This window comes from Microcaecilia unicolor, chromosome 1 (assembly GCF_901765095.1).
Source record: "Microcaecilia unicolor chromosome 1, aMicUni1.1, whole genome shotgun sequence".
Lineage (NCBI taxonomy): Eukaryota > Metazoa > Chordata > Amphibia > Gymnophiona > Siphonopidae > Microcaecilia > Microcaecilia unicolor.
The window spans coordinates 600,528,329-600,541,013 of NC_044031.1; the positions used below are offsets into that span (position 1 = coordinate 600,528,329).

Consider the following 12,685-nt stretch of genomic DNA (forward strand, 5'->3'; position numbering starts at 1 on the left):
GCGGACCCAGGCCCATACCCCCCTTCCTGTTACATTTGTGGAGGAAACAGCTAGCCCTCCAAAACCCACCAGAAATCCACTATACCCACATCTAGGTGCCCCCATTCACCCTTAAGGGTGGTGTACAGTTGTGGGTAGTGGGTTTTTTTTTGGGGGGGGGGGTTGGGGGCTCAGCACACAAGGTAAGGGAGCTATGTTCCTGGGAGCAATTTATGAAGTCCACTGCAACGCCCCCTAGGGTGCCCGGTTGGTGTCCTGGCATGTCAGGGGGACCAGTGCACGACAAATGCTGGCTCATCCCAATACCAAATGGCTTGCATTTGGTGGTTTCTGACATGGACATCCTTGGTTTCGATTATCGCCGAAAATCAGAAACAACCAAGTCTAGGGACGACCAAATTTCAGGATTTGGACATCCCTGACCGTATTATCGAAACAAAAGATGGACGTCCATCTTGTTTCAAAAATACAGGTTTCCTCGCCCCTGGATCAGGAAGTTTTGCGTGGACGTCCTCCTCAAAATTTGGACATCCCTTTCGAAAATGCCCCTCTTTGACACCCACCAGACAGGACTTAACAAAGATCTGGGTTTTCAATCCCACTATAAACCATAAAATTATACTGTGTTGCCACCCTCTTATCAGCCACCTATTTCTTTCTCTCACCTATCCAGATCTCCCTTTTTCTCACCTAACCCACCCTACCCTCTTCCTGTGCAACTGTCACTGGAATGCTTTTTTGTTTCACTTACATATTCTGATATTTTTCAACATTTGTTTGTTTCTGATCTGAAGAAGAAGGGTTACCTTAGAATGCTAATCAAAAAAATGTATTAAGTAAGTCCAATAAAAAAGATATCATCTTATTATCTTTTCTCTGTTTTATTTTATTTCTAGTTATTACTGTTTGGTTTAGAATGTCCTGTTCTTGATCTTGTTTGTATCCAGCTCCACTAAGTTTTCAGGGGAACTTACATGCTACTTGTGGTGGCCAAACTATTGTGATGGTTATGCCAAGATAAAGTAAAAATCAAAAGCAGTATATTGTATTTTGGGAGAGGATTTATTATTATAGTGCTGTGTTCTGTAAAACACTTATCTGAAACTTGATCAATCGCCAGCATCTGAAGAATGGTTGACATATTCACAAAAGTGCCCGCTATCCACTTTAAGTGGCACAACAGGTCCCCCCATAGGTAAAGCGCCCGACTTTGCGAGTTTCATAGAAGAACTGTTTTTCAGGACTCGGGTTTTGACCTGATTAATACAATGGCCATGTTCCAGGCATTGTGCATAAACTTTCAAGAGTGCTGGTCTTTATTTTCATGTAAAGCACACAGATATATTGCAAAACACTGTAGTGCCATCAGAGAGGTACCTCATGAAACAAAATATACTAGACACCATGATATCCTATACATTAGGGGTCTGTTTGGGTGAGAGGTTGATCCGAGAGTTCCTCATATATATTTTATTAGTTGGCTCATATATTGGATTTTAGAGATGTGCCAAGGGCATGGTTAATTTTTCACTGGTTAGCACTGATTTTAAGCTAATAACAAAGCACAATTGGCATCCCAGAGTGGGTTTGTAGCCAAACTTTAATGAAGCTCCTGACATGGGCCATGTTTTGGCAGAACACCTGAATCAACGGTCATCAATCTCAGTAACACAATCAGGGTGGTGTCCTCTATTCTTTCTTTGTCGGCGGGCAATACTACCACACAAAAAAGTGAGAGCAATGTAGCCTGCCCTTTCAAAATGTTGAAAAATCACTGCCAAGGCTCAAGAGCCTAAAACAGAGAGTCTCTCTGTCACAGCAGTGTTTTTTTCCCCAACATTTTGAAAGGCCAGGCTATATTGTTTTCACATTTTTGTGTGGTGGTATTACCTGCTGACACAGAAAGAATAGAGGACACCACCCTGACTGTGTTACTGAGATTGATGACCCCTGATGCATGCGTTCTGCTGAAACACTATCCATGTTAGGTCCTTCATTAAAGTTTGGCGACAAACCCACTCTTGGAGGCCCATTGCGCTTTGTTGATTGGCTTTTTTTTCTGCACCTTGGATTCCCTTTCCTTGTTGCTTCCTAGCGCCAATATTAAGCAGGATCTGGTTAAAACTAAGCAGTTGTCTAGTTGGAAAAATTGCTGTCCTAAAGTCAACTGACTTACTTAACTGGTTGTCTTTAGAAAGTGAATTTCACCGGACTGACTTAATTAATTAGGGGTCCTTTTACTAAGGTGCACTGAAAAATGGCCTACACTAGTGTAGGCGTGTGTTTTGGACGCGTGCAGATCCATTTTTCAGCGCACCTGTAAAAAAAGGCCTTTTTTTGGCCAAAAATGGACGTGTGGCAAAATGAAAATTGGTGCATGTCCATTTTGGACGTCAGACCTTACCACCGCCCATTTACTTAGTGGTAAGGTCTCACGTGTTAACCGGGCGGTAATCGTCAGTGCGTGTACAATGCCGATTACTGCCCGGTTAGCACTGCGAGCAGGAAAATAAAATATATTTTCCGGTGTGCATAGTGGATGCATGTAAAAAATGAAATTAATGCCTGGGCCATGCGGTAGCTGGGCAGTAGTTCTGAACTGGCACACGCAGCTTAGTAAAAGGGCCCCTCACTGTTTTCGACTATCTCTTTAAAAGGTAACTGGATAAGTTAACTGGTTACCCATGGCTGAATACTGACCGCTTTGCTTCTGATGTACTGATTACTATTTCTCATGTGCATTATTCACAATAGGAGGGGTTTTCCCATTCTCTTTTTAGAGGCTTTTTAAAAATAAGACCCATAATATTTTCCTAGTATTTAGTATGTTGGTCACCTTGGATGGGACACCGTAGAAAAACTGAACAATTTAAACTACCGGAATTTGGTGGCAAAGTCCAGTCTGTAGCACAACAAGTTTTACTGTGATTCCTGATAAGAAGCTATACCAGAAATTCAAGCTAGCAGATGTCTCAAGCTACTAACCATGCAACAAACTATGGACAGAGCATGTACTCCATGGAATCAAATGTTTTTTTTACTACAAACGCTGTTTAAAACAAAAAAAAAAAGAAAAAAAAAACTTACTCTGTCTTCTGTACTAGTGGAAAGGTTCCCAGACGCACATAAGAACTTTGAACTCCATTTTCTTTCAGTCCAAAAATTTCTCTCACGCTGAATAACTCCATCAGGTCAAACCCTGCCAGAAAACAGATGATTAGAATGAAATCATATTCATCATGTTCATCAACAAAACAAGTGAAGAATCAACGGACCAACATATCTTTATGTTCAGAATACAGATTAGAAATGCTGATGTTTCATCAAAAATTGATGATTTTCAAAATGTAAAGTAGAATTGGAGAAAGAACAGAGAAGGGTGAACAAAATGATAAAGGGGATAAAACAATTCTCATATAAGGCTAAAGAGATTATTATTATTATAAATTTATTGTATTTGATTTATTGTTAAGGGCCTCCTCATGAGCATCTAAGTGGTGTACATATTAAAATAAGAAGGGGGTGGATTAGAGAGAAGTGGGTAATAGGGAGGTCAACTGACTATAGAGGGTTCTTCATCTTGGAGAAGAGATGGCTGAGGGGAGCAATGATAGAGGTCTATAAAATCCTGAGTAGAGTGGAATGGGTAAATGCAAATCGATTGTTAATCATTCAAAAAGTACAAAGACTAGGGAAATTGCAAAGCAGTACATTTAAAACAAATAGGAGAGAATACTTTTTCACTCCATACATAGTTAGGCTCTGGAACATGTTGACAGATAATGTAGTAAGAGCAGTTAATATAGATGAGTTTGGATAAAATTCCTAGAAGAAAAAGTCAATAAAGCATTGTGAAGGTAGATATGGAAACTGTCTACTTTTTGGGGTCCCACCAGGTACTTGTAGCCTGAATTGGCCACTGTTGGAAACAGGATACTGGGCTTGAAGGACTTTGGTAAGAACCAGTATAACTTGTATATTCTTAAATATCAATCCTGCCCTAGGAGTTTTGGAAAAATACCTCACTGCTTCTTTCTTGAAAGTCTCCCCATACTGTAAATCTATCTCAGGCTTGCTATGGGGGAGCAAATTCTGAAGACAAAAAGGACATTGGGCTAGATTCTATCTATGGCGTTGAAAAAATAGACACTGAAAAAAATCAACTTAAGCGTTATTCTATAAGCTGACAGTTTATAGAATAATGCTTATGCATTATGGTTGTGTGTAAATTTAGATGCCACAATTTGCACCACTGAAAATGTGGTGCAAATGCCCCCACCTAAATTTGCATGCGGAGCATCCTTATTCTGTAATTATGCATGTAACTCAAAAACATGCCCCAGTCCACCCCGAAACACCCATGACCATCCCCTTTATATGCTCCCTTTTTCGGACTATGCCTAAATTTGCATGTGCAATTTTCGGCACCCTTTATAGAATCTGGGGGATTGTGTTTCCACTTTCAATGAAAATTCAATCTTGGCATTTTGGTTGAGAACTGGAAATAGTTACCAAGTGTGCAGGTGGAGAAAGTAATATATGTAGCAGCCTGAGTGCCAAGTACTTTACCCACAAAAAGAAAATGCAAATAAGCTTTTAATATATAGATCTCCCTTGATATCAACATACAAATTGTCTTGTAAAGTGTATGGATTAACTGAGCAAAGCCGTTTTCTGAGTAGCAATATCACATCAGTCTTCAAAGAAAGAAATATATTATCTCCTTTCATCCTAGGTAGGACCTCATCTTATCCAACATTTATGATAAATAAAAGTACTGAAGGAAGCTGTTCCAATCATCTCTATTGCCCTTCTCCTTACTTTTCCTGTATATGCAATGTCCTGTTGAGATAGGCCGATCAGACCTGCACAGCATGATGTCATTTTCTGTTTTATTTGAAATCCTTTGTTAATAATTTTTAAACATTCTACTAGCCATTTTGACTACCACTACGTATTGGGCTGTTAGGTTTTCTGTTTTGGATCTGTACTAGTTTGCTGCGGGACTTGCTCCCTAGCGGAAAATACCACCGGAACAGTGCATAAAGGAATCCTGTGCAGAAGGAATGGATCCTCAGGAGCTTAGTCAAGATCGGGAGGCATGGCTGGTGGTTGGGAGGCGGGGATAGTGCTGGGCAGACTTATAAGGTCTGTGTCAGAGCCGGTGGTGGGAGGCGGGGCTGGTGGTTGGAAGGCGGGGATAGTGCTGGGCAGACTTATACGGTCTGTGCCCTGAAGAACACAGGTACAAATCAAAGTAGGGTATACACAAAAATTAGCACATATGAGTTATCTTGTTGGGCAGACTGGATGGACCGTGCAGGTCTTTTTCTGCCGTCATCTACTATGTTACTATCCTGCTTATAATCGAAAGAGAAAAACGCCTATATTTCGACCAAAATCGGGAGATGGGCGTTTTTCTGGCAAAGGCGCCCAAATCGGTATAATAGAAAGCCGATTTTGGGCGTTTCCAACTGCACTCCGTCGCGGAAACGAATAAAGTTGATGGGGGTGTGTCGGAGGCGTGTCGGAGGTGGGACTTGGGCGTGGTTAGCAGCCGAGGAGATATGGGCGTCTTTAGCTGATAATCGAAAAAAAGGCGTTTTTACCGCGATTTTGGGTCACTTTGTTTGGACCCTTTTTTTTCACGAACAAGTCCCAAAAAAGTGCCCCAACTGACCAGATGACCACTGGAGGGAATCGAGGATGACCTCCCGGACTCCCCCAGTGGTCACTAACCCCCTCCCACAAAAAAAACCCACTTTAAAAACTTTTTTCCCCAACCTGTATGCCAGCCTCAAATTCCGTACCCACCTCCATGACAGCAGAATATGTTCGATCCTCTCACAGCCTTTCCCTGGGTCAGATGTGGCTCTCGGGTGCACTACAGGGTCACATCAGCATTGCGTTGTGGTGGGTGTAGGGTATTGGGCTCCGTGATTTCATTAGCTTGTGTTACAGTCTCACGATGTTGATAGTTGGTAGGCTCTTCTCCCATGGTGCTTTTCCCCCTGCCTACTGGGTCAGAGTGTGCCCTGTTGTGTTTCCGGTAGTCCATGAGCTAGTGGCCATTTTTGTAAGCCAGTTTTAGATCCCTTCCATGTGTTAGCCACGTTAGAGAACTTAGTTCTTACCTTGAACGTGGCTGAAAGAGGGCATTGTACAGCATTCTGCCAGCTCTGACCTGCTAATCTCACTACCAGGGAGACTCGTTGCCAGTGGTGGGGCAGAACCTCTGATCTACAGTTAACTGTGAGTAAACGTGGTTATTCCAATAAAGGACGTTTTCGGAGAGATTAGTCTTCAGGTGTCAACTGGTGTGCCAATGTTATACAGCAGTAACAAGTCCTAGAGGCCTGCGTGTATGCAGGTCCCTGGAGCACTTTTAGTGGGTACCGCAGTGCACTTCAGGCAGGCAGACCCAGGCCCATCCCCCTCCCACCTGTAACACTTGTGCTGGTAAATGGGAGGCCTCCAAAACCCACTGTACCCACATGTATGTGCCCCCTTCACCCCTAAGAGCTATGGTAGTGTTGTACATTTGTTAGTAGTGGGTTTTGGGGGATGGGATTTGGGAGCTCAGCACCTGTGGTAAGGGAGCTATGCATGTGGGAGCTTTTTCTGAAGTCCACCGCACTGACCTAGGGTGCCCAGTTGGTGTTCTGGCATATCAGGGGGGCCAGTGTACTACGAATCGTGGCCCCTCCCACGACCAAATGGCTCGGATTAGGACGTTTTTGAGCTGGGCGTTTTTAGTTTCCATTATCGCTAAAAAAAACAAACGCCCAGCTCAAAAATGTCCATTTTTTTAAAAAATATGGTTCGGCCCGCCCCTTCACGGACCCATTCTCGGAGATAAACGCGTTTCCGTTCGATTATGCCCCTCCACGTAACAGTGCCAAAAAAGAACTTCCCAATGCTGAACGCTAATATTAGCCAGTATCGCATACAAAGTTGGGTCCGGTGATTAGTACTATTGAAACAAAGATCTTCACATTATTTTAGAGTTTTCTACTGCTCAAATATATAGAAAAACAATGTCTTAAACATTCTCATATTCTCATGTTTTTCAAAGGCAACCTCAGCGGCGCTCATTACCAAAAACTTAGATTTGGCAATGTAGCTAGCGCCCACTTCTTCATTGGTTTAGCCAATTTCTTTACAATTCGGTTTCAAACTCTTTTATATTTTTATCAGATTTAATTACTTATCTTTAATGATCAGACCAAAGGGTTCAGCTGCCCGACATGCATGTTTCGCTCTATATCGAGCTGTGTCAAGGGCTATCCCCTAGAATAGAAAACCCAATATATTAGTATATTTTCCTAGCAATTGGAAAACCTTCCCTCATAAGTTTTCAAAATCTAGGTTATTTAAAGTTCTACATATCAGAAAATCTTACCTACAGTCTATCCCAGCATCAGCTCTACTTTATTATCACGGGTTTACCCCTTCTGAAGATGGCGCCGGCGTTCTCAACTCTTACTTAAATATTTTAATTAACTCTGACATCACGGGTCCTCCCCCGGGCTCTATTGGACATCTAAAATAAGAATGTCACTAGTCTAACCAATCAGTGACATCCATTCTAACTCGGCATTTAGGCCAGCCGGCGATACCGTATTTAAAGAAAAAATATAGAATTGTTCACGATAATTTAACAGTTTTTTAACTGAGCCTCCCTCCTCCCCCGGGCCTACATATTCCAGGATTCTCCAACGTATTTCATCTACTGTGTGATTTTTTTCCAGCCAATGGGCTACTAAAGGAGCCTGTATGTTCTGAGTGGTAATTCTGGATTTGTGCTCTGTTAGACGGATCTTGATTGATCTAGCACTTCTCCCTACATAAATCAATCCACAGGGACAGGTAATGCTATATACCACATTATTCGAGTCACATGTAACTTTTTCTCTTAAGCGAATAATGTTACCTTTACCAGGGGCACACCAGATAGGGCCCATCATTCCCGTTTTACACCACTGACAGTGGCCACATTCTGCTTGTTCACCTCTTACTTCTGTCCCACTAGAATAGAGAAATTTTTTCTTTGACAGCACCTCCCCCATTGTTTTTCCCCTAGTATATGCAATTCGAGGAGATTCAGAAAAACAGGGGAATAATTGTAAAATATGCCAGTGAGTTTTAATACTTTGTAACAGTTTCTGACTCATTGTAGTGAACGGAAGAACACAAGTTAATTTTTCTTCTCGAATTTCAACCTCAGGCATGTTTTCTTTCAATAACAGGGATCATTGAGCATAACGAGCTCGTAAATATGCTTTTTTAATCGATGATGTAGGGTATCCTCGTGCCTGAAATCTTTGTTTTAAATCTGTCGATTGATTCTTAAACTCCTGGAGAGTGGAGCACACCCTTCTCACTCTCAGAAATTGACTAACTGGAAGGTTGTACTTTAAATGGTATGGATGGCAACTGTTGAACTGTAAAAGTGTATTACGGCTTGAAGGTTTTCGATACAGGGTGGTAGATAGTCCAATTTCATTTTTATATATCCACAAATCCAGAAATTCAATCGATGTCTTATTGGCAGTCGTAGTAAATGAGATATTTGAATCCAGTGTATTTAACCAAGAGGTAAATTCATAGAGAGATTGTTCAGAGTCGGTCCAAAGAAAAAAGATATCGTCCAGATAACGTTTCCACATTTGTACTGGTTTGAAGCGTTCAGATGGATAGATCAGCATAGCTTCTAATCGAGCAATATAAAGAGTTGCCACAGACGGAGCTAGGGTAGCCCCCATGGCTACACCCTGAGTTTGTAAATAAAATGTTTTATCAAACCAAAAATAATTTTTCAAAATAACCAATTCTGCCAGTTGAACTATGAAATCGGATGAGATCCGTTGGGAACCATTTCTGGCCTCAACAATTTGTTTAATTATCTCTAAAGCCCCTGACTGGGGAATCCGTGTGTACAAAGACACTATATCAAGCGTATCTAACCAGGTGTCTTGTGTCACATTCTCAATTTTTTCCATCTCTCTCAAAAAATGAGAGGAATCTTTTATATAGGAAGGCATGTCTTGTACATGATTTTTCAAAAAAAGATCCACGAACTGAGACAAAGGTTCTAAAACAGATGATCTAGTGGAGACTATTGGACGTCCCGGCGGATCCCTCATCCATTTATGAATTTTAGGTAAGAAATATATTTTGGGTGTCTGAGGGTTTCTTTCCATAAGTAAGTTTCCTTCCTTAACTGTAAGCATATTTGTTTTTACTGCTTCTGTTACTAAATCTTTAATGTATGCCTGCAATCCTTCCATCGGGTCTATGGCAAGCACTTTATACGCTACCAGATCATTCAAATGTTTCATTGCTTCTTCACGATATTGATGGATATCCCAAATCACAGTAGCTCCCCCCTTGTCTGCTCTCAAAACGACAATGGAGGGTTCTTTTTTAAGCTGTTGTAACGCACTCCATTGTCTGGATGATAAATTTCTCCTTCCCTTGAGCCCACTCTTATTTTGTTCTAATATTTCCAAGTCTCTCAAAACCAGATCCTTAAAAGTAGATATTACTGGGTTAATAGGGCCAGGTGGATACCATGTGGAAGGTGGCTTTACTATTGACATATCAATGGAACTAGCATTGTCCAGAAAATATAATTTACATTGTAGTTTTCGGAAAAATTTATGAAGAGCTACACGAAGACGAAACGGGTCGTGGTCCGTTGTAGGGACAAAACCCAATCCCAGATTTAACAGATTGATTTCATCCTGTGAGAGAACATACTTAGAAATATTTACTATTGTTTCCGATATCCCCGAATTCGGGGATTCTCCCGCGGGTTCCGATCTTTATAACCCTGTCGTTTCTGTTGAGCCACCTTTGCTCTCGTTCTTACACACCCCGAATCTCCTTCTTCCCCCATCCTTCCATATTGATCTTGATCACTTCCTGTACTTAACTCCTCACTCTCCTCTGTCGAGCCCTCAAAGGCTACTCGTTTTCGGGTGTTCGTAGTGTATTCTCTCTTATGCCAGGTATATATTCTACCCGATTGGTAGTCCCGCTCATCTCTCTTCAACTTCTTAATCTTCATTTGTCTTATCGAATCTTTCATAATTTGTACTGATTTCTTCAAATCTCCCATACGCTTATCATACTCTTCCGATGTCTGATTAGTTTTAAGTGTCTCTTCCACCGTAGAAATTTGTATTTTAAGGTCATCTTCCACATGCGTTGTAGTCTCAACGATTAATGCCATAAGATCTCGGCTGCACTTATTTAATATGGCTGACCATTTATCCATAAAAGTCCTGTCGGAAACAAATATTTTTGGTTCTTTTATGATTCGCAATCCACGAGGGATCCATGATTTTTTTAAATATTGCACTAACGTGTTCGCATGCAATTCTGCTCTCACTAATCTCTTCTTAAGTTTTTCAAGCTCCGTCCACGAGCCCAGGGATTCAGACCCGTCTTCATCTTCAAGCAGCATAGGGCGCTGCAATAACTTCTGAATTTGTTCCTCCGTATAACCCTCAAATTCGCTTGCCATGATATTCAGTCAAAAGACCAAAACGTGGCTAGTTTGAAAAACTATATACCAGTCCCCTATAAATTCTAGCCAGTATCTCATACAAAGTTGGGTCCGGTGATTAGTACTATTGAAACAAAGATCTTCACATTATTCCACATACATGCAGGACGTCAGACTCACAGAAACAGAAGCCTGCGCAGCCGCGTTGCTGATCTGCAAGGGCAGGCTTCTACATAGAATGTTGCTAGTGGAATAGCAACATTCCATGTAGAATCTCAAATAGTAGCAACAGAATCTCCAATAGTAGCAACATTCCATGTAGAATCTACAAATAGGGAAAGGGAAATGGGACTTGATATACCACCTTTCTGAGGTTTTTGCAACTACATTCAAGGTGGTTTACATATATTCAGATACTTATTTTGTACTGGGGCAATGGAGGGTTAAGTGACTTGCCCAGAGTCACAAGGAGCTGCAGTGGGAATTGAACTCAGTTCCCCAGGATCAAAGTCCACTGCACTAACCACTAGGCTACTCCTCCACTATCAACAGTCCATGTAGAAGCCTGCCCTTGCAGATCAGCAGTGTGGCCACGCAGGCTTCTGTTTCTGTGAGTCTGACGTCCTGCACATACATGCAGGACGTCAGACTCACAGAAACAGAAGCCTGCGCAGCCGCGTTGCTGATCTGCAAGGGCAGGCTTCTACATGGAATGTTGCTAGTGGAATAGCAACATTCCATGTAGAATCTCAAATAGTAGCAACAGAATCTCCAATAGTAGCAACATTCCATGTAGAATCTACAAATAGGGAAAGGGAAATGGGACTTGATATACCACCTTTCTGAGGTTTTTGCAACTACATTCAAAGCGGTTTACATATATTCAGGTACTTATTTTTGTACCAGGGGCAATGGAGGGTTAAGTGACTTGTCCAGAGTTACCAGGAGTTACAGGGGGAATCAAACTCAGTTCCCCAGGCTCAAAGTTCACTGCACTAACCACTAGGCTACTCCTCCACACACAAGCCTGAAGGCTACTGAAGTGGTGTGCATTCAGGTACAGAAAGCATTCTTGAGTGCTCACATTGACAAAAAAAGATTTATAGTGGGATTTGACCCTGTGTCCCTTGGTTTACAGTCCACTGCACAAACCAGTAGGCTACTCCTCTGTTCTGCAGGGACATCTGCGTGGCCATAGTTTTGAAAATGATGCCAGACAAAAATTAAGTACCAAAAAGAAGGTGCTGTTAAATAAAGGCTTCACATGGGGAAGTAGAGACTGTTGTCACAGATTACTTTAATAACTGATATGGCTAGGATTCGCTCAAAAATGGAAAATATGGATAATGTCATCAGGCATGCAAATTTGAAATGTTTGAATTTCCCAAGGGAAGTAAATACCTTACCTAGAGCTATGTTGCAAAAATATATGCTGGAAATTTTATCATCAGAAGATGTGGAGGGACATTTTCAATATGACGTCCAAATGGAGAAGCAAACGTTTATTGGAAAACGTGCAAAAATCTAACTTCATAATGGAAGAGGTAACTAAACTTTTTCTGACATTCAAAAATACACTAAAAAAACATTTAAAAAAAAGACACACTGCAAACGTCATAGACATTTTGAGATAAATGTCTCTGTTAATCGGAATCACACTACGCAAAATGTGCAATGGTGGTAGTGGTCCCCATGAGGGCATGGAAATCCATAAGGAGCAGCCTGGAAAGATGAATATGAAACAGTGCCCCTCAGGATCACATCATCACTCATGTGCAAGCACCATACATAGACAGGGTGAGATACAGTGATTTGTGTTTCTCTTGCAATAAATGTTATTGATTTTTCATTGTAAAGAATAACAAACATTGATAAAATCAGAATGTCCAGAATATCCACGGGCGTGACCAGGGGAAACCTTGTGGATTAAGCCCCGTGGATTATTTACCTCTGGACTGAGAGTGGAGTGGAGATTAAGTGAATAAAAAGAAACATGGAGAAATGAAAAAAGAATTCTAAAAAAAATGACTGAAGATAAGTTCACGTTTATTTTTATTTTTACTTTTGGAGCACATTGCATTTGTGAGCACTTGTGTATTGACATAATAGCATGTATATTTACTCACAGGAGATTGCCCTATGAAAGAAGTGCTATACCACCGGGCAGAAAGA

General features: G+C 41.3%; 1 protein-coding gene across 1 annotated transcript in view; it reads right to left on the reverse strand.

Annotated features, from left to right (window-relative positions):
* The window catches only part of COL22A1 (collagen type XXII alpha 1 chain), a 743,309-nt gene that overhangs the window by 516,361 nt on the left and 214,263 nt on the right, over positions 1-12,685 (reverse strand). The window contains exon 5 of the mRNA XM_030219538.1: positions 3,088-3,199. Coding sequence (XP_030075398.1) covers positions 3,088-3,199 — 112 coding nt within the window. The remainder of the gene's footprint in view (positions 1-3,087; positions 3,200-12,685) is intronic.